General features: G+C 37.0%; 1 protein-coding gene across 8 annotated transcripts in view; it reads right to left on the reverse strand.

Moving 5' to 3' along the window:
- The window catches only part of GTF2I (general transcription factor IIi), a 108,384-nt gene that overhangs the window by 35,380 nt on the left and 46,806 nt on the right, over nucleotides 1-26,198 (reverse strand). For 2 of the 8 annotated variants that reach the window (XM_045875498.3, XM_045875496.2), the window contains exons 9-14: nucleotides 23,566-23,643; nucleotides 15,494-15,553; nucleotides 13,396-13,452; nucleotides 11,398-11,460; nucleotides 4,181-4,291; nucleotides 2,635-2,700 (exon numbers count right to left, since the gene is read on the reverse strand). In XM_045875498.3, coding sequence (XP_045731454.1) covers nucleotides 2,635-2,700; nucleotides 4,181-4,291; nucleotides 11,398-11,460; nucleotides 13,396-13,452; nucleotides 15,494-15,553; nucleotides 23,566-23,643 — 435 coding nt within the window. The remainder of the gene's footprint in view (nucleotides 1-2,634; nucleotides 2,701-4,180; nucleotides 4,292-11,397; nucleotides 11,461-13,395; nucleotides 13,453-15,493; nucleotides 15,554-23,565; nucleotides 23,644-26,198) is intronic. The other 6 variants (XM_045875499.3, XM_045875502.3, XM_045875501.3 and 3 more) reach the window with 6 other exon arrangements.

Here is a 26,198-nt window from a genome sequence, read left to right on the forward strand (position 1 = left end):
CCAGTTAATACATATAGTATTTACAGGAAATAGTATTTTTCAACAATAAACATTAGTGTAAAAAGGATTTTTTTAATGAAATAACAGAAGCAGAAAATTTTTCTGAATTGTAAATATTCTGCTACAATTTCTTTGTCCAAAGGTAAAATAATGCAGCAGCTGCAAAAGGTCAAAAGCATGGGGAGTCTCAAGATTCAAATATAATGAGAAGACCTTAGTGATCAAACAAACTAAAGGGTCAGATTCTCTAAACAACAGGGTACATCTGAACATCACTGGGTATTACATGTAATGTTTGCAGGTGTGATAATGGAACGGAGATTAAGACGTGGGGCTCAAACCCACGACCCCGAGCCGAGATCAAGAGTCGCCTGCTCTACTGACTGGGGCCACCAGGTGCCCCTCAACTCCCCATTTTGAAATGTAGACTTCTTAGAGCTGAAATGACAGGATGTCTGGGACACTACTACAGTTTTAAAATAGGCTTGCATCAAAAAGAGATGGGACAGGCGAGAGAGGGCAAGAAGGAAAATATTGTAATGTTAAAGGCTGTTGAATGTGGGTGATGGATACTTAGAGGGTCTCTGTATCATTTACTTTTGTTCGGAAATTTTCATAATAAAAAGGTTTTAAAAAGCATCGGTTAAGCTCATAATAGAGGCACATTTATAGACTATCAAAAATTCCACCGTTAAACGTTCTGATGCTGAGTCAATCGACGACAAATGTTCTAGACTGCAGACACCTATGGCTTTTCTTCCAAAAACTTCTACTTCACGGGCACAGCACCGCTACGGAAGCAGCTTTCTAGTGCGTATGCTGCAAGAACAGCAGATGAGCTACTGACCTGGCCAGAAAGGCCCCGTAAGCCCCACAGGGAAAGGGACCCCCGTGGCTTCCCCTTACTCCCAACTCCTCCCACAGGAATCCCCCTTCATCAGAACAGCCGCCCTTTTTCACTAGTATTTTAAGTCTGTTGGCTCAACATTAATACGTGTACTGAAGTTTCAAGTGGACCACAGTACACACTAATACTGACATTTAACATCCGTTGTTGACATAGTGCATCTGAAAATCCTATTCACATAACAAAGAAAACATCTTCCTCTAAGGCTATCACCATTGTTTCCACTTGTAAAATGTGAATATTGTTCTTAAAATCTCACAATAGGAGGAAAACATTATTTTTTCTTTTTTTTTTTTAAAGATTTTATTTATTTATTTGACAGAGAGATACAGAGCAAGAGAGGGAACACAAGCAGGGGGAGTGGGAGAGGGAGAAGCAGGCTCCCCGCTGAGCCGGGAGCCCGATGTGGGACTCGATCCCAGGACCCTGAGATCACGACCCGAGCCGAAGGCAGACGCTTAACGACTGAGCCACCCAGGCGCCCCAACGTTATTTTCTTATATGCAAAATAATGAAATAAATCACCATCACAACAAAAACAAAAACATAATTTTTGTTTCCCTTTATGAGAAGCACTGAGATTTTCTAACAGTAAATTATTTTTACTCGAATCTGTACTACAGTAAGTATATAGTAACAGAAGTATATACAAAAAGTACTTACTATGTACTTACGCACCAGCTATTACAGACACTATGCTGTCTATCTTATCAAATCTTCCTAACACATCCTCAGAGAGGATGAAGAGAAAGGGCTGAGCATTCTGTCCCCAGGGCCTGTAACCTTACCAGCACGGAACAATGCTGAATGTAACAAATTCTGGGAGTTTCTGCTTTGAGTGGACCAATTAAGATCACAGGGAAAACGCTATGGCTCCTGGAGAGGGAGGGCTACTAGGAGAGCCTTAAAGAGAAGTTACTGAATTTACTCTCATTCCGAATCTTCAAGGACGGGTGAGCGGTCATCCATGAAAAATGGTACAGGAACTATCATTTAAAGTTTAGTAAACTAAATAATGCCAGTGTAGTCTATCATTTAAAAACTTCACCCAGAGAAACTCAGTGATGCGGGAGAGCACTCCAAAAAGAGGATTTTCAAGTGAAAATTCAGTATAATCAGCCCATTTTCTAGACTCTTAGTCCACTGCAAAGTTAAGAATCCTCCAAATAAAAACACAGTTCAATGAAGGTTGCTATTTTTAGATGATATATATTTTAGGTAATATATACCAACCGGGGGTAAAATGGTGCTTGTTTTTTTGATCACTACCTAAAGGCAGATGTAAGACAGAATAATAAAAGAAAAGGAGAAGACAATTTGAGACCTAACTTAACCAATTACGTATCAATTGTCGAGAAAATAAGGACACAAGATGAATACTGGACTTAACACAGCAGATGAAGAAAGACTATTATGAAGAAGCTCATCTTCAATTCGATCTCCAAGATCCTGGACTCTGCAACAAATATGTAAATAAACCCCCAAAGGAGCATGTTGAAGGGTTAAAAGAAATGCTAATTGGTAATCACAGAAAGAAAACTTTCCCAAAACTTCATAGTAATCTAGGAGACAAGGTTTCTAATATTTGAACAGACACTCTCCACAACCTTCTGACGGACCGATACGTCACTGTGAGAAGTGAACTTTCTTACACTGGATGAAAAGTAACCCAATTGTTAAAAGGCTTATCAAAAAACGATTACAAGAATTTCTGAGTTTAGACTTACCATATTTTCTTTCAAACAACTCTTCCACTTGTTTCCGTAGATCAGTAATTCGAGCATTCCATTTCTCTGAAAAATTGAGAGTTTTAAGTTACATCTAAACAATAAATCCCTGCCTGGGGGCACTATTATATTACAATGACCCAACATCTAAAGACTTATTTTCTACATAATACATCCTAATTTTTTTTATATTAAGTAATCTCTATGCCCAACATGAGACTTGAACTCATGACCCCAACCAAGATCAAAAGTCACACATCCTAGTTTTAATAATCCAACTCCATCTATATAATTTTACTGCTTTCTTAAGAACTTTTCCCTTTTTTGTCCTTCTTAGAATTGGTCCAATGAGAGATTATAAGAGATGTTTTTAAAGTTTATTTTCGAGGGGCACCTGGTGGCTCAGTCAAAAGAACGTCCAACTCTTGATGTTGGGGTTGTGAGCTCAAGCCCCACATGGGGTGTAGGGATGACTTAAATAAAGTTTATTTTCAAAACACTGAGTACCTCTTTTCAGCCTGATAATTTCTAAAAAGGTCAGAAAAGACCAGTCCAATTAAACAGTATAAAATGGAGGCAAAAAAGAGGAGGTGTCCAAGGTCATTCAGGAAACCTTCTAAAACACGCCTAAATTGTGTAGAAATAAGTATTTACATATAGTTGCACCCTAAAATAGAGTGCTAAGGAATATAAATACATGTAAACTTACTACTATCTATAAATAAAATCAATTTATATCCAACATTTAATGACTATGACAAATTAAAATACTAAAAAGCTATTTAAAAAATGTAGAAGTTAAATGTTCTACCTATTCAAAATATGGATCGCAAATATAATTTGCTCCACTGATATTTGATTTAGTCCCTTCAAAAATATACACTATCCACTGGGGCTTGGTTAGATTAGCTGCTGGCAGTTACACAGAACACAAAAAATCAAAGTGGGAAACAGATCTTAAATAAGGAAGGTTTTATTTTTTATAAAGATTTTATTTAGTTATTTATTTGACAGAGAGAGAGAGACAGCGAGAGAAGGAACACAAGCAGGGGGAGTGGGAGAGGGAGAAGCAGGCTTCCCGCCAAGCAGGGAGCCCGATGCGGGGCTCGATCCCAGGACCCCGGGATCATGACCTGAGCCGAAGGCAGACGCTTAACGACTGAGCCACCCAGGCGCCCCAAATAAGGAAGGTTTTAAAGCTAAGAAAAACGTCTTAATTGCTGAGTCATCAAAACACTGATTCAAAGTCTATTAAGTGTACTTAACATCAGAAGACACACTGTCTTGTGCTCTGGTCAACTCACACTAAGCTTCAACAGTGTCTGTAAGCATGCTTCAAACTGCCTTGGTTTTCCTCCTGTTAGAATCTAAGGCAGCAATGTATTTTAAAGCATCTCCCCCGCTACACACACACACACACACACACACACACACACACACACACACACACGCGCGCGCGCGCGCGAATGGCTCTAAGTTTTAGGAGAAACAGAAAACGTTCAGAAGGAAAGAAAGAAACGGGGCCTGTATCTGAGGTAGAACCTACCGAAGTTGAACTCCCTCACTTTCCGCTTCCCAGCATTGGCAGGCTCCGTGACTGGTGGCTGGGGGGGCTCGCTGCTCTTTGGTCTCTTGGTAGGTGGAGAATAATCATCATCTTGAAAAAGAAAATCGTCATCACTGGAGGAACAGTCTGAGTGAGTTCTGGCTGCCGTCTGTTCAACTCTCAACCTTCAAAAGTCGGGGGGCCTGTACATGGGTTTGCAGCTGCTCCATCAGTACTTCTCTAAGGTCATTTTAGGCCTACTCCTTCCCAGTTACGCCTGCAGTTTGCCTACTCTCGAGGGGAGGTGTTCAGGTGAAGAGTCCTCATTCTCCTTTGCCTTACTTCGTCTTCTTTAGTCTAATTTGAATTACATCCTCAATTTCCCTGCTCCCCTAAATCCTCTCAGCTCGTAAGATTACAGTTTAAGTCTTTCAGGCAAAAGGTTTTGAGAGACAGATACCTACAATTATACAAATATACACGAAAAGGGGGAGGAAATACAGCTTGAAGAGAAAAATATTTCAGCTTATATAAAATCCAAGCATGCATAAACAAGGGAGGGTAGGTAACTTACGTCAAACACTTTTAACAAACACAAAACTTAGAGAATTAATGAAATAGGGCTACGTTATTTGTGAAACAGATAATGCTGACTGAGTCAACACAAAACCCAGTAGAAATGAACAAGCAGATACTGAAGTACAGAACGTAGACTACTTCAGATGTTCGTAGTGCAAGTTCGTGCTACGATCTTCATGGGTATGTCCTGCACCTCAGTCCTGCTAGGAAACTTCATCTAATGCTAGAATGAAGAACATCTGGATAAAATAAGAAAAGCTATCAATGTCATCTTTTTTCTAGAACCCTGAAAATGTCACGTGGCACAATACTAAGCTTTCTGCTCAAACATCATCCATAAATTACTAAAAATGTCACTTTAAGAAATCTCTACTTGAAACTCAGTATGGGACAGAAAAGAAATAATCACTGTGTTAAAGACCATCACAAAAAGCAGCCATTCAAGTACTACAGATCACTCTTTTAGATAATTTTCACTCTCCTCTCACAGCTCAAGAAATCCGCTCCATGAATGTTGTGTGACTTCACCTTGTCACATGCTCAACGGTGCAGCTGAGGTCAGACTCTGAGTGTAACTCTTAGCACCAAACTAGCATGGTACTCTCCAAGAGATAACAAGAAATCCAAATTCAGCCAAATACACAACATTGCCTGGGACAACCATACATAACTTCTATGCATTTTGCATGTTAATCAAGGGAAAATCTGACCAAAGCCTAAAACACTTGTCTGCCATTCCTCTCAAGGAGTCAGAGAACACGACCAGATGCTGTCGCCTGGCTCACTGACTTCGGGTTCTTCCTCTAATGCCATTTGCTGATTATTCTAACCAATAAGAGAAAAAGTCACTAATGTCACCAATACCAGATTAAGTCACATCAGGACCCATTTATGAGCTGGGAGACAAAAATGCCACGTTCAGGGGATATTGGGAAATGTTATCATATGAACAACTTACAACACTCTTTCACGTGTTGACTGCCACTGTAGAAACCCTTCCTCAAACCCAGAAAAAAAGAAATCTATTGTAGAAGATTTAAAAATTACAAACTACTAGTAAAATAAAATTTGACCGTGTCATGTGGGCTTATTAAATTACTACAAGGATTAGTGGTCAAATGGCTATAAAAACGGTCAAAACACTATAAAAGATTATCAAGTAATTAAATTCAACCTATAAAGACACATTTGGGAAAACATATGAGGTATCATTAATACATTTACCCTTCCATTCTGAAAATGTACTGGGAAAAAACAAAACAACTTTTTCCATTTCCAGATTTTTAGAAGCCTACGAGTATTTTTATGCTAGTCTGCCTAAAGTAAAATGAAAGACACTTGTTTCACTTAGGAATAGTGTCAAATCATTTTTGCTTTATTTTAAGTAATCTCTGCTCCCAACGTGGGGCTCAAACTCATGACCCGAGATCAAGAGTGGCGAGATCAGATCAAGAGTGGCACGCTCTACCGGCTGAGCCAGCCAGGAGCCCAGTGTCAAAGCATTTTAAATGCTTAATGTTAACATTTCTTTACAAACATTAAGCAATGACATTAAAAACAAAAGTACTTTCCCTGTGGGTCATTATTTAAACTGTTAACTGAAGTACATAAAACAAAAAGAGTATAAAATTAAGAAGACAAGAGAGCTGGAGGGTGGTAATGAAGAATCCCAGCAATCTATTATATTCATCTCAACTATAAACTCTTTGAAACTGAGGCCCAGGGAAAAGGACAAGAGAGCTTTTCTTTAAGTGTCAAGACTGCTTCAATCAGTCCAACTTTATTTTGCAACATAGAGAATAGGATAAACATATTTATATTATAAAAGTAACCTCATTAACCATAAACAAAAAAGAACAAAGACAAATCTAGGCGAGTATGTGCAAACAAGACAAGCGATTGATCAGACTGTAATATATTAAAAAGTGGTTTCCCATTTCTCTCCAGGGACAAATAAGTTTAATCTATAAATGTGAACAAATACAAAGAAATGTATTATTTGTGGTAACAAAACATCACACCACACATTCTAGTAAAAGACTAACCCACTTCATATATTTACTAATCAATCTTTGGGTGTTTTAAATCCTGTGAAACGTGGAATGAAATCACAAGAACAGCTCTGAACTTCCATAGTCTTTTCCACTCTTCGCTGCAAAAAACTGTCATTTCTTTTGCAAAAGTATGAGAAAATGTTATTCTTGACCTCAAAAGATCAAAATTGCATCTCTAGCAAAAACTATCACATAAAGCTCTAAGTATTTGCCTCTTGTGACCCTCAGGTCTGGCAGACCGAATGCTGTCATTCTAATTATCATGACATTTCCACATTAGAAGCAACCACTTTTGTGTTAGAGACACCTATTTCAGGAAGCTTCAAATTCAAGCCCAAACTAAAAATGTTTACATCATCAATGCTAAAAGCTTTTAAGATAAATTTCAAAATATTTTAACGTGCACAAGTTGTTATGTGGTAGTAACTAAGAACTATGCTCTCAGTACGAACACAAGCACCCACCACACTTGAGAAAAGGCAGCTACCATCCCTAACTCAAAGAAAAGCCCGTTCTCTTTTTTGCAACGTATTTACAAATATACCTACAGGATAGCACAGACTTCAGGGCTAAAATTTATTACGGCATCCTGAATGCTGAATGCATTAACAGAAAATGAAACAAATTTTCTGGTACTCTTATTTGCAACACAATCCAATAGTAATATTTTACAATCTGACACCTATCTTTTAAAAGTCAAAATAAACAAGACACTACATCCCTTTTGAAATTATGCAGAGCCATGAATTACCCTACACATTTCAAATTAATGGATGGCAGTTTTCATCCATGGATCCAGGTCCCAACTCCTCTAAAACTCTAATTTCTACATAAACAACTGGAAGTTCATTACGTGACTCTTCAGCAGCTATAAAAATCAAAACACAAAAAATTCAAATACTAACCTACTCAACCATCCAGATTCTATGAACGTGCTGGTAACATTTCTAAGATGAGCACAATAATTAAACAATGATGAACAGCAAAGCCTACTTACTGACTCTATTTTCAGAACTCACTCTGAATTCACCCACTTTTATCTCCACTGCCTTGGTCCTGTTCTAAAACACCTAGCCTTGGGCCCTGGGTAACCACACCCAACAGCCTTCTGCGCTGGTGTTCTTGCTCCACCCTGCCTGCTCTCCGTCTTTCACAAAGCAGCCTTGTTTCTACAAAGGGAAGGACAGAACCTGCTGCTCCTTGATCAAAACCCTCCAGTGGACTTGCTTATCTGGTTCATGCCTAAATCCTTACTACCTCGTACAGGTCCCAAGGCACAGACAAGGTGCGTGGTATTTGCGCAATGATTAAATGAATACTTGCAAAGTGCAGCCCTCAAGTACAAGCAGCAGCCAAATACTGACGAAGGTCCTATGCATGAACGTCACAAAAAGGATTCCAACAGAGGATGACAAGTAATCCAGCTACTGAAGCTCTAACAGTGTTCTCCGACGACGGTCCATGTGCCAACTATGTGTAGAAGTGCACCTCTGTGTTGAAGTATTTATGTGTTTCCAGGTACAGGAGAAAGAAAATCTACTACTTCAAATACAGTTTTACTTAAGAAGATGAAGGATTAATTTCTAAATGCATCTCTTTACAATCAATTTAAAGAAAAATCTGGGGTGAAGAAACAAACAGGAGGTTAGGCCACAGCACAACGGACATGTGTGAAAGGCTCAGGTTTGGGAACCAATGTCCTAAAAAAAGTACATGATCAGAGAACCTCTTCTGAAGCACAAAAGATCCCTTTATGACCATGCCCATGACAGCTATATCAAACAATTCTGAAAAAAGATTTTCTCTGCATGCATCAAAGACCTGTCAGCTGTCTGATTTTACCCCCAAATGTGGGCACAGTGTTCACTAAATTAAGGCAAGTGTGGTGCTCTTATTCCAAAGGCGAGTTCCCAAACCTAAGTCACACAAGGGGGGAAGTGTGTACCACTAACTTCAAAGACAAATGGATCACCATGAACGGGCGAGCACGACTCTGAGCACACACCACCAGCAATGGTAAAGATTATGATCCTGGATGACGTGTCTGCATCAATGCCAAATTAGCCTCTTTGCATCTCCACATGATTTCAAATACAGAGATCAATGATAAAGTGTTGTGGAAAAATCTAACAAACTTACTTGATGACAAGTTCTTTTTTTTTTTCTTTTGTATACTATTTGGGAAATGCAGAAAGGTATAATGGGAGAAAATAAAAGTCATCCCAAGCAAACAGGATTATCTTCATTTAGCTTCTTTTAAGCTTTCTAGATACAATTTTCCTTTTAAACTTGCTTTGTTCATGAAAGGCAGGGATTTTTCAATCTCGAAACTTCTTATAGTAAGGGTCTTTTTTTCAGGTCACTTACTTAAAACCAAACTGAACAAAAAACCACCCCCCTATTTCCATGTTTGTGTATTTTTTTCTATTATGAGGATATACCACGTTTTATTTTTCTCACTATCGATATTTAACTAGTTTCTACAATTTTGCAATCATCTTTCCAGAAAAAATATACAATATACTTATCAAACAGATGTGTAAGTTCTCATTAGATGTGCATGTAAGTTCTCATTTGACCTTCCTTGTTAATATCACACTTAACAGTTTACCTTCCTTCAAAAAAACCTGGCATTTCACTGCTCTTCTGAACATAAAAGACATTCTACAACTTGTTGATAAATTCAGCTGGGTAAAGCAAACTTCTGGCACTGTCTTAAGATTCAAAGAAACAGGATTTATCACTCTCCTCCAAAGAATCAAAATTGAAAAGACTGACACACTTTAGGTTTATGATCCATTTATTTCATGATTATCTTCAGAGGTCTTGTGCTATAAAAGTATTTATTTTCTAAGCAATTTTAACTGCCTTTATCTGCTTTAAGCGTTCATAAATCCACTAAGTTACTAGTCCTATTTAAAAGTTTTATTCTAGGGGCACCTGGGTGGCTCAGTGGGTTAAGCTTCCCTCTTGGTTCCAGCTCTGGTCATGATCTCAGGGTCATGAGATTGAGTCCCACGTCGGGCTCGCGCTGAGTGGGGAGCCTGCTTAAGATTCTCTCTCTCGCTCTGCCCCTCCCAACCCCTGCTCTCTTTCTCTCATAAAAAAGTTTTATTCTAATTATTTTAATAATCATCTGTTTTTCCTATCTCTACAGAAAGGACAAAGTTCTGAGGGTGCATAATAGTTACATGCTCTTAAGATGTCCTTCTCTGATAACTGAGGTTTCTAACTAAAAAGCAATTAAATTTGAGTATTTAATGCTGACTACAAACAATTCAAAATTGCTTTTAGGTTAGTAAAATTATATTAATGATACAAGAAATATGTATGTGATATTGAGGTATTAACACATGAAGTATGAAATAAATTTTCATGAGAATCATCAGCTATATATATATATATATATTTCAGAAGCAATGAAGATAAACATTTTGAATAGTATGAAATAGCCAAACATGATAAATAACAAATGACAAAGGAGACAGGTTATTAAAAGAGAGAGAGATCAAATTAAGAAAGGTTAGGCTGCAGGAAAAAACAAAACACGAAACAAAAACACACACAAAAAATCCTCAAAACCTGAAGCACCAAGATGTGTGGTTGGGAAGGGGGAGGGGGGACAAACCTATGGAAATGTGATATATGTGTATTTTAAATGTCTGTTATAATGTTATATGCCGAAAACATCTACACAACTTTGCAAAACTATATATACATGTGTATTTATATATAAAATTACTTTCTGTGTATACACAATAAAATGACATCTACCCGAGTTTAGGGACTTTAGAACAGAGCGGGGGGTGGCGGTGGTAAATAAACCTCCACACAGTGCCATTTACTGTAGTGTTTCAATATTTTACCTTAGGAAAGAAGTACTGGGGGGGGGTATCTTTGAGAGGTACAGTGTGAGATATCAATTGAAAAGGAAAAATACCGACATGCATTTAGTAGTTATTACATAGGAAAAGTGATACTGTTGAGAATCCCATTAGCTGGATGTACACATAACTCTGGTCCATCTGCATTCATGCGGGACCTTGGAAGACAAAACTAGGTTTGAAGCCGTTTAGCTGAAGGTATTTCTTAAGAACCTATTTGTCGCTACTGCTTCAGAAGTTGTTCTTAAAGGGATTCTGCACTCGCCCTTCATAGTTTTCTAGGGGCAAACGTGAAGACAGACAGACCACCTCTCCACACTTTCCCTTCCGCATCACTGAGGTACTGGTTAGCTCTCTTCTATCACGACCCAACCACAGGTCCTAAAATCTGTTCTCATGTGCATCACGTCTGGTCATAGTTTTCATTTATTTTCGAGTCCCGGTGACAGAAAAGGATAGCTCGGTCCACCCGCAGGCCACCGCCCGAGCTCACGGCTTGCTTTGTTGTCTAGAACTCCCAAAGCACCGGCTGCGCTGCTGGGAAGCGGGCTGCTTTGGTCACAAATACACCTATATGCTTCAATTCTTCTCACAAGTTTCCGTTAAGAATGAATGAAATGCATACTTAGCAATGTGAATGTGACAAAGAGTTTTATGACCAGAAGTAAACTTTTGGAATCAAGGCTTTTAGGTAACTAACCTTCAATAGTCACCTCAACTTCGGGGTCCTCACTTGTTTCTGAAGGGACATGCTGAGTAGAATCTTGAAAAAAATAAAATTCTAAAATGACATTCATTATAAAGCACTTTCTGTATGTTCCAACATTTCACTGATTCGTTACTCCAAAAGCAGCCTACAAGAAAATTTTTACTGGCATCTGAATTCAGCTCATAGTTGTTAGGTTAAAATATCTGACCCTTTTCATTGCAAACAGGAATAAGAGAAAACAAAAAGAAAACTCTGGGACAAACTATTTGATAATACCAAGTTACTTGCATTAAGCATTGATGGACTCAAAAACCTCAGATTGTAGAAGAAGGAGAATATAATGCTGTCACTATTGTTTTCCTGCTGTAACTAGAAAATGCTGGGATAGACACAAAGGCTTTCTCTTTTGTTTACTATTTCCCCTCTCCTTTCAGAAATCCTAGGAGTGGTTTACATCGTTAAATAAAACCACAACCAATGTTTTGCTTTGGGGACCTTCATATCAAGACAATGACTGGGACAGATGCATACAGGACTCTATCCCCTAACTTGATACGGACTTAGATATTTATATTTGTGTTACTACACAAAACAAATGTACATCAGAATGTTAGTGCTGGAAAGCTCAGCTAGAGAGTATCCTCATCAACTCTCTTCATTTTGTAAAGGTTGAGAGATTAATTGATTTGCCAAAGATCATGTTCACTTGTTAGTAAAGAAATAAAGACCAGAACCCAGGTTCGACTCAACTCTGTTCATACAGCAATGTGACAATAAAAATCTCAAACATCAAGTATTTCAAAGCCTAGTCATCAGATACCATTGTGGACTATGGAGCAACGCAGACTGCCTGAAGACTGCCTGGGCCCGCTGTGGCCTGCATACAGGTAGCTCCCTGGTGCATGCAGACCACCTATCTAAAATAGAGATGTTGTTACAGAGGAAACATCTATTACCTCCACACAGTAAAACATCAGGAAAAAAAAATTCATCCACACTATTTTCTATAAAAAGTTCTCAAAAAGAAATGTCAAATATTGTTGAAAATAAGCATCTCGATATTTTCTGCAACAAATGTACTTCAGTTAGAAACCCTAATTCTAATTCTAAAACTGAATTTGGAAAGCTTAGCCAACATTCCAGGGACCTTAAGACCACCTTCTCCTCAAAAGAAGGTAGAAATAAAATTAATGACTTTAAAAAGTTAAATAAAAAAGCAAATATAAGGAATAAAAATTTATCGTATAGACTCCCTTTTTATTCCAGGGAAAAAAGAAGGCACAACATGACCAGTTTATGAGAGAAATCATAATTCTAAAACAAGATTCAGATACCTTATGCCAGTCATTTTCCTTGGGAGAAATCTACAAGAATTCTCCTGGAACTACATAAACTGCTGAGAAATAGGAAGCCATTCGGCAAGATAACAGTTTCACTTAGGATTGCGAGAATTTAAAGAGCCGTACCACAGTTAAGTATTTCCTCAATGCCACAATTGAAGGAGGATTGGCTGAGAAACAGAAAAAGGAGTTCCACAGGGTAGTTGTGGGGATAAAAATAATCAGAGAGAAAATCCCTCCTTTATTAATCTTATGTGAAAATACTACTCCAAAAAATGGTACCATTAAATAATATGTTTAAGAACAAAATATGAACAGAAGCCAGTCATATTTTTAAGTCTAAAATACTGAGGCCATTCTTTCTTAAGGGATCCTTAATATGGCACAAGACGATCAGGATAAAAGGGCAGTATTTTGCATCATGAAGAGTTTTACTTACCACTTCCGTTTTCATCCCCACATGCTTTATTACTCAGTAGAGTAAAATATGTATATTACATCTTAGGACTAAAAAAATAAACCTGTTGGCTAAGAAGGCATACCAAAATAATCATCTTTTTGGTTCCAAATAAGGTGTTTTATGGGTAATATTTAATAGAGAACAAACACAATACGAATACTGCAAATTAAAAATCCCTTTATATCTAACCTTCTGCTGGTACTTCCATTTCTGTTCCTTCATTGCCTTCTGAAGAATGATGGCTCCCTAAAGAGAAAATAAACCACATATACTATACCAGTAAAAACTTACATTGAAAGAAGAGAAACTAGGCAACACTGCAAATAATTTAACACTTAACCATACAACATATACAAACTGATTAACTCTTTCGCAGTTAATTCCAACAATGTGATCTAATTCAGAAAAACATGTAACACTTCTATTTGAAAGCACAAAAAATTATTTTAAAATGTAAACAGATAAAATAAACCTAAGTAGGTTTGGGGATTTAATATTATTTACTGTAACTATACAATGTAATTACTGATAGATGTTGGAATTTGAGATACAGAACAATTATGGTTCAAGGTACCATGCTCATCTGTCAATGACGCACACACAAAAACACAAATCAGAGTAAATGCTATCTTTGCTCACAGACTATTAATAAAGTCTACACAAACAAGTTCAGGTTTGGCTGTGAAATGTTTCCTGCTTTCCATTTTTACAATGGCGGAAGCTATGGAAACTCAATCCCCATTATTTAATCAAAGTTGTACTAAAAGGAAACTCGTAAGTTAAAATTTAAGATACTACCTTTAGTCTCAAAAGCATTTTAATTCAGGTAATATAATCTGCCTGCTTCTAAAAACTGGAACATAAAGCAATGTATCAGGTTAGGCAGTCACAAGGTAAACAGGCTCATCCTACTAGAGCAGTTTTACTCATAAATAGGAAAGAAGTAATCTACAACATTAGAGAGCCACTTAGGATTAATTGCCCAAACTGCCCCAGAATATTCATCCTCTGTCCTTAAATGTCTGAGCTGCAAACATGGAAAAAGCTGCAAATCACTGCCTTCGTGTATCAATAAACTATATTACCTAGGAGTAAGAATAAATCACACAGGGGAAGCAAAATCCAATCTATTTGGTCACCCACTGATAACTGAACTCAGAAGCTATACTAACGGTGTGACCCTGAGACATAGGTTTTAAGTATATTTTATCTTGATTTTTAAAGAGCATCAATTACAGTTTCAATAACTGCCATTCAGCGTCTTAGTACCTTTTAACTTAAAATGCCTTAATAAGGTCAAATACTTTGGGTTTTTAAATGTCTAGCTTTATGATGCCATAATTATCTTGGGATTCTCTTCCACTTACTCCATTATTATAAAAACTCACCTGAGCTCAAAACGCTAGGTAAATCTATAAATCTAGAACCATGAATTATTCTTTAATTAACTTTTAAACTATGCTTTCTCAAAACACAGTGCCCCCCCCCCCCAACACCTTTAACATTAACATCTGAGTTCATGGAGCATTGGCTTCTTTGACTGTAAAGTCAATGGAAACAAAGATGTGAGGTCAAAGGGATGGGAGTTAATGGAGCAGAGACCAGTATTTAGTGAGGAAAGGGTGGGTAAAGAATAACAAGGTAAAGAGGTTGTTCCACCCTAATATCACAAAGAGTGCAGGTCCTTTCTGTTCTTTTTTTAAATCTGAAATAAGCAATTACATTTACAGTCAAAGTAAAACTAAAAATAAAAAAACAACAAAAAAAAAACCAGATCCTACTCGACCACAGCCAGAATAGACAGAAGTAAAAGCCATCACAAATAGCCTACAATCATCAAGTTAGGGCACACTATACAAAAATTCCCAGAAAAGTATTCAATTAATAAACTTGGGGATTTATTTACAAAGTGGTATTTCACAAATCTTTCTAAAAACTAAGTATCAACATGACCTTATCGAAATTTACATTACTAACTATACAATAAACACCGTATTTCTGGCTATTCTGATATAAGGTATAAATGTGTACTTTACCTTAAATATGAAAGTGTGTCATGTACCCATTTCGAGATTCATTACTAGATTCACAAAAGGGAAAATTGGTTTTGAAAAATTGTTGCTTGTGAAGTTCATTTATGTTTAAAAAAAAGGCCAATACATTTTCTTTTTCCTTTTCCATTTAGAAAAGTAACAATACAGATATTAATACTAAAACACAGTCTGTCCAATATAAAGAACATCACATCAGAACAGTATGTGGGAAAATGGAAGCAAAAAGGTTATACCTTGTAAAGACTTCGAAAGGGGGAGTTTGTCATCAACATCATCAGTTTCGGAAGGGCCTGCTTTGGAATACAAAGATAATACTTCAAAAGTAATCCCAAAAATATATTTTGGGTCACTTCAGTAAACAAATTTGGGTGAGAGCTATGGAGTAATACAGCCTTTTCATGAACAAAAAAAGGCAAAATGAAAAAAATATGACAAAACGAGTGGCATCCATTTATGGTCTTATTGAATGGAAAAGGTGTACTCAGATAAATTCGTATATAGACAGTCCAATGAGATTTTGAAAATGACCAGACATATATGGATTGAATGGGAATGACATGTCTAAAACGGTGGACATGGGTCTTTCTACCCAGTAGAAGGTTGGTTCCTAACAGCAAACTGCAACTTTCACTTCATACAGATTGTAATTGCAGATTTATTACACGAGGTGTATTTCTTCCCTCCCTTACAAATATTTAATTTTTTGTCATGCTGAAAAGAACTGCAGAATCAAATTGTTATATCTTCCTCAGAATCTCTAAAATCATGTAATTAAACTATCAGTAAGCCTGAATCTCCACTGAAACAGAAACAAGACAAACTAACAGTTATTAATTCACAATTCCCCCTTTCCTGCAGACCCACAGGATTCCTTAATAACCTCACATTGTTCTTCCTAGTTATTAATATAGTAAGTATTTTGAGTTAACTAAACCTTCATAGAACACTATAAAGATTTTGACAACACATTACATGTAGTATCAAGCTTGTTAGTGATGAGAGTAATCAATCTAAAACAGACAACAAAACGTTGTGCTTTTAAGGTCTACTTAAAAGAAACAACGTTCTTGTACTAAAATGAATACAAAACACTTCACTATCTCTGAATACAGGATAGTGTTATAAGACTTTTGAAAAGTGCCCCTAACTCATGAGAAATTTCACAAAGACTCAAACTACACATTGTAAGTAAAGAACATGTCATAGAAGAAAACAAGTTCAGAGAAAATGCACAAACTGTATTTGAAATTTCAACTAAGAGCAAGATACTGAATGAAAGAGGCTTGAATTCAAACGCCTGATTCACTGCTTCCTAGTCATGCGCTCCTGGGTAAACAATACGCAGAAAACAATTAATTAAATGATAGCTAAGGGTGTTACTTGACCTCTAAGTTCGGCTTTAGCTGCTTTTTCTTAAGTCTGGCTTTGTAGTATCCTAAGTATTGTTCTGCTCTAGTTTTTTAAAACTAAGGTCCTCTTTAACACAAAGTACATTTTTGTAGGATTTCTATTTTAAATAACCTGTTTATAGGGCACCTGGGTGGCTCAGTTGTTAAGCATCTGCCTTCAGCTCAGGTCCTGGTCCTGGTCCTGGGATCAAGCCCCTGCTCAGCGGGAAACCTGCTTCTCCCTCTCCCACTCCCCCTGCTTGTATTCCCTCTCTCACTGTCTCTCTCACTGTCAAATAAATAAAATCTTTAATAAATAAATAACCTGTTTACTTCTGAATTCTAATTACACTAATTATGTTCAGAGAATTTAAGGTTATCCATGAACAAGGATAAAGTCAACTTTTGTAAAAGATCCATGCTTTGTAAATTTATGTGCTTGGTGCTGAGTTCTACATGTGCATCAATTAGCTTATTTTTCTACTGTAGAATGCAAACATTCTACTTATAATCTATAGGTATTCATGAGCATGATGTTTTAGTTATTGACAGTCATTTGTTAGACTCTCCCACATGACTGGGGCGCCTGGGTGGCTCAGTCGGTTAAGCATCTGCCTTCCGCTGGGGTCATGATCCTAGGGTTCTGGGATGGAGTCCCATATCTGGCTCCCTGCTCAGCAGGGAGCCTGTTTCTCCCTCTGCCTGCCATTCTCCCTGCTTGTGCGTGCACTCTGTGTGTCAAATAAATAAATAAAACCTTAAAAAAAAAAAAAAAATCCCACATGACTGTAGGTCTATAAATTTATCACAATTGTGTCAATGCTTTATTTCTATTTTAATTTTGAGGCTATATTGTAAGGTATATGTTTGTGTGTGTACGTGTGTGTATATATACCCACACACACGGTATATATTAATAATCGCTATTTCACCTCAGTTACTTATTAGTATACATTATATAGTTTAACTATTTATACCTATTACTTTTTTTTTCTTTGGCCTCAAATTCATATTGTTAAACTTGATTTCTGGTGGTTAATATTTGCCCAGGATACCATTCCAGATCACTGTCCTCTCAAACTACCTATGATGTTTAATTTTAGCTATGTATGTTTTAACACACATATTTGGATTTTATTCATTCTAAGCACACTCAAAATGCCAGTGGTGTCTACCCAGTCATGAAAATCAAACATTCCTAAGAGAAGATGTCTAAAGAATAAGATTCCATAAGCCTGGGCAGATGTACATTATGTCTTTAGGTTTCACTATTTCACTTTAAAAGAAAGTATTTTAGAAATACAATATAGCAATGCAAATAAATAATCTATAAGCACACCTAACAATATGTCTCACAAATTTTGTTTTATAAAAGAAGCCTAGTGCTGCCTGGCTGGATCATTCTGGTGGAGTGTGTGACTCTTGATCCTGGGGTTGTGAGTTCAAGCCCCAAAATGGGTGTAGAGATTACTTTAAAAATTTAAATAAATAAATAATTAAATAATTTAAAAAAAAACGAAGCCTAATACAACCAGTACATGCAAATGGATTCCACTTGCGTGAAATACAAAACCAGACAAAACTAATGCAGTTGCTACAGGTCATGAGAAGGGTTACCACTCAAAGGGGGTTGCCTAGAAAGGAGTCCAAGGGAAGAAGCTTCTAAGGATACTGGCACCTAACAACGACTGGGTGGCTCAGTCGTTAAGCGTCTGCCTTCGGCTCAGGTCATGATCCCAGGGTCCTGGGATCGAGTCCCACATCGGGCTCCCTGCTTGGCGGGAAGCCTGCTTCTCCCTCTCCCACTCCCCCTGCTTGTGTTCCCTCTTTCGCTTTGTCTCTCTCTGTTGAATAAATAAATAAAAATCTTAAAAAAAAAAAAAAGAAAGAAAGAAAGCATGAAAGGAGAAACAGATCCAAAGCCAGTTGGAGATTTCAATACTGTTTTAACTGCTAGAACAAGCCGTCAAAAATAGCAGTAGGGATAGCAGACCTAAATGACTATCAACCAACCTTAACAAAGTTAAAATAACTGAAATTATACAAAGAGTGTTCGCCAACCGTAACAGAAAAAAACTGAGAATCAGTAACAGAAAGATACCCGAGAAGTCCACAAGTATGTGGAAATTAAAACTACACACTTCTCCTGCTATGACACAGTAATCACACTACTGGGCATCTACCCAAAAAAATACAAAACCACTAATTCAAAGGAATATATGCACCTCTATGTTTATAGCAGCATTATTTACAATAGCCAAATTACGGAAGCATCCCAAGTGTCTATCGATGAATGGATAAAGAAAATGTGGAATACAGAGAGAATGGAATACTATTCAGCCATAAAAAAGAATGAAATCTTGCCACTTGCAATGGCATGGATGGAGCTAGAATATTATGCTAAGCAAAATAAGTCAGTCACAGAAAGATAAATACCCTATGATTTCACTCATATGTGGAATTTCAGAAACAAAACAAACGAGTAAAGGGGAAAAAATATCAGAAAGACAAAGGGACAAACAGACACTTAACTACAGAAACACACAAATGGTTACCAGAGGGAGGTGGGCAGGGGGATGGGAGAAATAGGTAAGAGGGATTAAGGAGCGCACTTGTCAGCAATGAGCACTGGGTACTGTATGAAAGTGCTGAATCACTATACTGTAAACCTGAAACTAATATAATGCTGTATGTTAACTACACTGGAATTAAAATAAAAACTTATTTTAAAAAAAACTACACACCTCTACAAAAACGACAGGACAAAGAAGAAATCACAAGGAAAATCAGAAAATGTTTTGAATTGAATGAAAATAAGTATAAATCAGTTTGTGGGCTACAGATGAACTGATGCTTAAGAGGGAAATTTATGGCATTAAATGCTTGTAGTAGAAAAGATCACAATCAAGGATTTACTCTTCTATCTTAAGAAACATAAAATAAAAACGAATTAAAATTAAAACAAGAAAAAAGAAAGAAACTTAAGAGCAAAACCCACTGAAAATAAAAGCTGGATCTCTGAGAAAAAAGAAAATTACGTAAAAGCTCCAGAGCTGGACCAATGGTTCTCCACTGCTAGTGACTGTGTCTCCACTCCACAGGGAGTGATTATATCATATAATTATGCCAGTTTAGATGGTCACAGCTAGGGAGATACCACTGGTATCCATTGGGTAAAGGCCAGGAAAGCTACTAAACATTCTACAATTCATAGCATAAGAGAGATACCCACAACAGTGAACTGCTGGATCAAAATGTCAATATTGACAAGCTTGAGAAACCCTGAGCCAGACAACCAAGAAAAAAAGATAGACACAAATTAAGAAAACTGGAAATGAGAGGGGCATCACTACAGACCTTGCAAATATTAAAATAAAAAAAGGACACTTAAGGCAAAGTAGACAGATTCCCTAAAAGACACAAACTGCTAAAGCTCAATCAAGAAATACGTAACCTCAACAGCCCACAACTACTAAAAGAAATTTAAAAATTAAAAAACAGACCGAGTTTAAAAACTTTCCATTATGGAAACCAAAAGGTCTAGGTGGCTTCACTGGCAAAATTCACCAAATACTAAAGAAAAGAATAGTACCAATTCTACAAAAACACTCTTCCAATATATCACCACTTCCCAATTCATTTTACTGAGGTCAGTATTACCAAAACCAAATACAAAGACATTTACAAGAAAAGAAGTCTTCTGACACATTCCTCTTAAGAACAATCAATAATACATAGAAAGAATACATTATAACCAAATAGGGTTTATTATCCCAGTAATGCCTGGCTGGTTTAACATCTGAAAATTAGTACCAATCCCCATTTTAACAGAGTAAACATGAAAAACCCATATAATTATCTCAAGAGATCTAGAAAAGACCTTCTACAAATTCGACATCCAATCACTATAAGCACTGAACACAAGAGAACGTCCTCAAACTGATGAAGGGCATCTACAAAACCCCACAGCTATTATACTGAAAGATTTGGATGTCTACTCTCACTACTCCTGTTCAATACAAGACCAGAGGGTCCCAGACAGCACAATTAACACAAGGAAAGGAAACAGAAGGAATGACAGTCTCCTTAGAAAATCCCAAAGACTTCACCCACGAGTTGCTTGAACTAATAAGTGAATTTTAACTGAGTCACAAGATACAAGGTCAGTACTTAAAAATCAACCGCAGTTCTATGGACTGGCCATAGTTGGAAGCTGAAATGTAAAAGAACAGTACATTTTCAGTAACAACAATAAACATTAAATACTTAGATGTAAATCTTACAAAATGTGCACTACGGGATCTCTCTGCCGAAAACAAAGCTCTGATAAAAGAAACCTAGGAAAAGCTAAACAGGTAAGAGACAGAAACCATGTTCATGAACCAAAAGATCGGGCATGAAGGGAATTAGCCCAAATCAGCTGTTCAGATTCACCATAATCTCTATCAATATCCCCACAGTTTTTTCAACAAATCACCAAGCTGATTTTTGCAACTGATATGAATAAAGGAGCTACAATAGACAAGATAATTTTGAAAAAGAAGAACAATTTTGTAGGACTCCCACACTCTGATTTCAAGACTTACTATAAGCTATAGTACTCAACACATGTGAAGTTGGCAAAAGGACACACAGATCAATGGAACAGAATATTGAGATACAAAGGTAATGCAATGGAAAAAAAGTCTTTTCAACAAATGCTACTGGAAAATTTGGATATCCATATGCCTAAGTTTGAACCAAATTATCTTCCACACCATACAAAAATTAGGCCTAAATTGATCAAAGACCTAAATGTAAAACTACAAAATTTTTATAAAACATAGCTCCTACCTCCTTTAACTGTACCTAAGGTACCATCATTTCAAGCCATCTTTCCCTCTACAAACATCTGATTTCCAACCCTCATTTCTCATGCATCACTTTAAATCACTCAACCTACAATCTGAAAAGGGGACAGAAAAGCTTTTATACTCACGGCTGAGAATAACACAACTCTAAACAGACAATACCAAAGATGAAGGCAGACTTTTTATTTTAAAAATAATCTGTGTAAGAACAAAAAAAGACTATTGTATTCCACAATATTTATTAAATTTATGCCCATGTATTAGTAAGGTACCAACAGCTACTTTTATAAAGGCTAAATTTTTTCCAAAATTTTAACTGTTTAATTAAAACTCCATAGAATTGTCTCAACCTCTTAGCCGTGTGATTACTAACATCACAAGAAATAAAATTTTCAGGGCTCCTGGGTGGCTCAGTTGGTTAAGCATCTGCCTTCGGCTCAGGTCATGATCCCAGCATCCTGGGATCGAGCCCCGCATCGGGCTCCCTGCTCAGCAGGGAGCCTGCTTCTCCCTCTCCCTCTGTCTGCCTGTCTGCCTACTTGTGATCTCTTTCTCTCTCTCTCTAATAAATAATCTTTTTAAAAAAATTTTAAAAAGTGTTCAAAACTGACGAATAAAAATAATGAAATTCTAAAAAAAATAAATTTAAAAATAAAAATAATGAAATTCACTATGAAACAGTTTAATATATGTATACAGATATTCACATGATTACAAATCAGAATAAATTTATTCATAAAACTTTTACAATGCTCCAGAACTGGTAAGGGCTTATCTTTTTAAATGAGCTACAACTATTAGGCAAATCACAAATCACAAGTAAAATGAGGTCTTGCAAGACACTCACTAAAATGGCTAAAAAGAAGACTGACACGACAAGTGTTGGTAAGGATGTGGGACAACTAGGAACTGCCGGTGGAAATGTAAAATAGTACAAGCACTGTGCGGGTTTCTTACAAAATTAAATACCTACCATATGTCCCAGCTATTCCATTTCTAGGAATCTACTCAAGAGAAATGAAGGCATATTTCCATACAACAATTTGCACACAAAAATTCACAGCAACTTTTTTTTTAAGAGCCCCCCAAACTAGAAACAACCAAAATATCTATCAATATACAAAGAGATAAACAAATTGTGGTAGACAGCCAAGCAATGGAATAATCCTCAGCAATAAAATAGCATTAGCTATGGATATATGTAACACTGTGGATGAATTTCAAAACAATTATGTGGAATGAAAGAAGTCACATCCCATCCCAAGAAAACAGTACATACTTTATAATGATTCCACCTATAGAAATTTCTAAAAAAATGGAAACTCATGTCAAATGACAGAAAACAGATCACTGGTTGGCTGGGGAGGGCAGTGAATTGCAACAGAACACAAAGAAACTTGAGGGTTATGGAAATGTCATTATCCTGACTGCAGTGAAGATATCTTTATAGGTATATACCGACAACAAAACTAATCAGCTTTTATACTTTAAATATTTTCATGTATTTTATGCATCTATAAAAATAAAATGGACTATAAAATATAGAAAACGTTCTTCTAAACTAAAATCCAATGACGGGTAAGAGCAAACTGCATTATAAAACCACAACCTTTAATGCCTCCCTAATAAGCAAGCAGAAAGATGTGGAACAAAGTGATAAATAATAGCTAAAAATTTATTAATGTCTTACCTTTTACAGATTTTTAAGATAATGATAATACTTACACAAGTATTTTTTTGTTGCACAAATAGAGCATTCGAGGTTCAGAAGACCTCTTGTGTCTTGCAAATTAACACTAGAAACTAGAATTGAATTCTAAATTGTGCCACAACTTTTGCTTATCCTTTTAAGAATATTAATGGCTATTTTACATTTCCCCTGTAGACAGATTACTTATTTCACTGCCACATTTTTGAAATCTATCTTATTCCAGTGATAAATTATAAGCATGCATGCCAATCAAGAAACAATCAATAAATGAGTATTTAACGAACTCAAGCAATTGATAAATTTGAATTTTAACCACCAATAACTTTTGGAAAGAAAAATGGAATGCATAGTATTACCTTGAATGTTGTATTGATAGTAATCAGGATCTTCTGATTCTTCTTTTACTGTCACAGCTGCCATTTCCAGGGAAATACCTGTAAAAACAAATCAAAGTATCTAATTACACTGTAGGGCATGCAGGTAGATGGTGTAGGAAAATCTCTCCTGCCCTAATAATGCAAGCAATGCATACATAAAGACTTTGAAAGGACAAAAGTTTGCTAGGTAGCAAAGGGGCAAAATTCATCTAAAATCCAAACTAAACAAAGTTTTAACTATTACTAATTTTCTGAGATTATTTGCTGCTTTTTTCTCTGACATTCTTATCTTTGGATTTGAAGAAAATTAGTCACACTCTCTTTTCACTCAACATTAAAAATGCTTTTACAGGGGTTCCTGGCTGGCTCAGTCAGTAGAGCACACGACTCCTCATCTCACGGTCATGAGTTCAAGCCCCATGCTGGGTGTAGAGCTTACTAAAGAAATAAAAAAGACTTTTACAGACTTTTACAAACTATTGAAAATCACTCGTAGGGGCGCCTGGGTGGCTCAGTTGGTTATGCATCTGTCTTAGGCTCAGGTCATGATCTCAGGGTCAAGACATGGGAGCCCTGCGTCAGGCTCCATGCTGGGCACAGAACCTGCTTATGACTGTCTCTCTCCCTCTCCCTCTGCCCTCTGCCTCCTTCTGAAAGGAGGATGGACAGAAGGAAGGAAGGAAATCACTTGTAAACCTCAGCTGTAATGACTCAATACTCCGCAGTTAAGAATCACTTTAATAAGATATGTTGATTCTTTTCCCCTCCTAATAAATCCCTTTATTAACAAGGGTACCACATACACCTTTCTGCCTAACGCTCTGCCAACAATTAGGATAGATAATTGGACGTGGACCTCTGTGGCTAGACACAAAAGCACATACTGCCCAACCGCACATGTAGGAAGGCTAAGCACAACCACACAGTTCTCCTGATGGACTAATCCTGTGCTGGCGCTATGTGACATGAGAAGCACACAGAGAATCCTGTCAACTGGAAATAGCTCAAAAAGGACCAGCTTGCCATGCTAAGGGACACTTACTCCTAAAGCAACAAGCAATTACCAACGGGAAACAGGCTTGCTCCCTACAACAGCGGCAGGGAACAATCTCGAACCCCTGAGATTCTGTGGGCTGTCTCTTTACTACATCAGTGTTCATCAGTAAAAGTTAAGAGAAAAATGAAAGCAAACAAAAAAGGCAAATCCACTGGGGTACAGGAATGAAGGTTCAGGTGACCTCAACCAGGTAAACAACCTTACCAGCTAAGGTCCTGACTGAAGGCAAAGGAAATACAATATAATGGGTAATGAATTAAAGAAGGTATGAATTCTTGTGACAAGTTGTAGAAATGTGAACACTGTGCATATTTTCTTCCATGTTAGGAGTGTGTCTTTCTGCAAATACAATGTATTTGGATATATAAACTGCTCTCCATTCTACTTTGCATTATTATTTTACAAGTTTTGTTCAGCTTCTGTTACCATGTAGCCTCTAGAAAAAAGAATATTCAAACAGGTTGAGAGTACATTTGAGACACAAATAATATACCTCATGAATGGACACTAATAGGTCTCCTAGGGATAGGCACAATGACTGTCAGAACATTGGAAGTCCTCATTCTGGGGAGAGGGCAGAAATGATTGACTCTGTAGGAAAGAGAGCTACATCCTACCAGCAGGGAACAGATGTTCTGCTGTTCTAGGAAAGTCCAAATACGTGGAGAAGGGTGTGGATGGAGCAGCCAGAGGCAGTAGTCAGTGCAGTCATGAAGCTCTTGTCCCAGTTCCAGACACACCCTTTGAGACCCTGCTGGAGCCTGGACTGCAAATCAGTTTGGCTCCTTGCAAAAACTCCCAAGGGAACACAGCAGGGAGGAGGCTACAAGGCTAGAGTAGAGAACATGAACCCGTGACTTCCTTTTGGCTTCTTGTCTGCATCTTGTTCCGATCAGGGTAGGTCACTGCTTGTGTCCTCCATCAACCTGCTGAAAGTAGACCCTTCCCATAGCAATAGCAAGACCCACTGGAAAATTTTTCCAACACTACCAGAACCAGTTTTAACATGTCCCCGTCCCCTCAGACATCAGTAACATCCAAATAGTCTCCCACCTCGTAAGTCAAAATTAAAGTTCTAGGGGTGGCAGCCAATTCCCTGGGTTGTTACTTATACTTTAACATACTCTTTCTTGTTACAAAGCTAATGACTATAACCAGTTCATCATTACAGTAAATTTTCTCCATTCAAATAACTGGTATGGCTTTTTTCTCCTGACTGGACCATGACTGTTATACCCAAGAAATATATAAAAAATAAAGTAAAATGGAAATATTAAAAGAAACTGCAGCATAAATTGAGAATATGGAGATATAAAGTACAGGGGAGAAAAAAGAAACCTCTATGATAGCAACACTATTATATCCATACATACAGACAGCTAAAGAATTCAATAAAATAGGACTTTCCTCAATTCAGCATGTTTATTTTTAGATACAAACTATTCAGGAAATGACTATGTGAATATAAGAGAGAAAACAATGTCCAAAATGATGATTTAAGTGCAATCAACTAAAAGCTAAAGAGAAAACTGAGATCTCCTATGGCATGAAAAAG

Source organism: Mirounga angustirostris, unplaced genomic scaffold, assembly GCF_029215605.1.
Source record: "Mirounga angustirostris isolate CCGP_5_RB_7025 unplaced genomic scaffold, mMirAng1.0.hap1 SCAF_5, whole genome shotgun sequence".
Taxonomy (NCBI): domain Eukaryota; kingdom Metazoa; phylum Chordata; class Mammalia; order Carnivora; family Phocidae; genus Mirounga; species Mirounga angustirostris.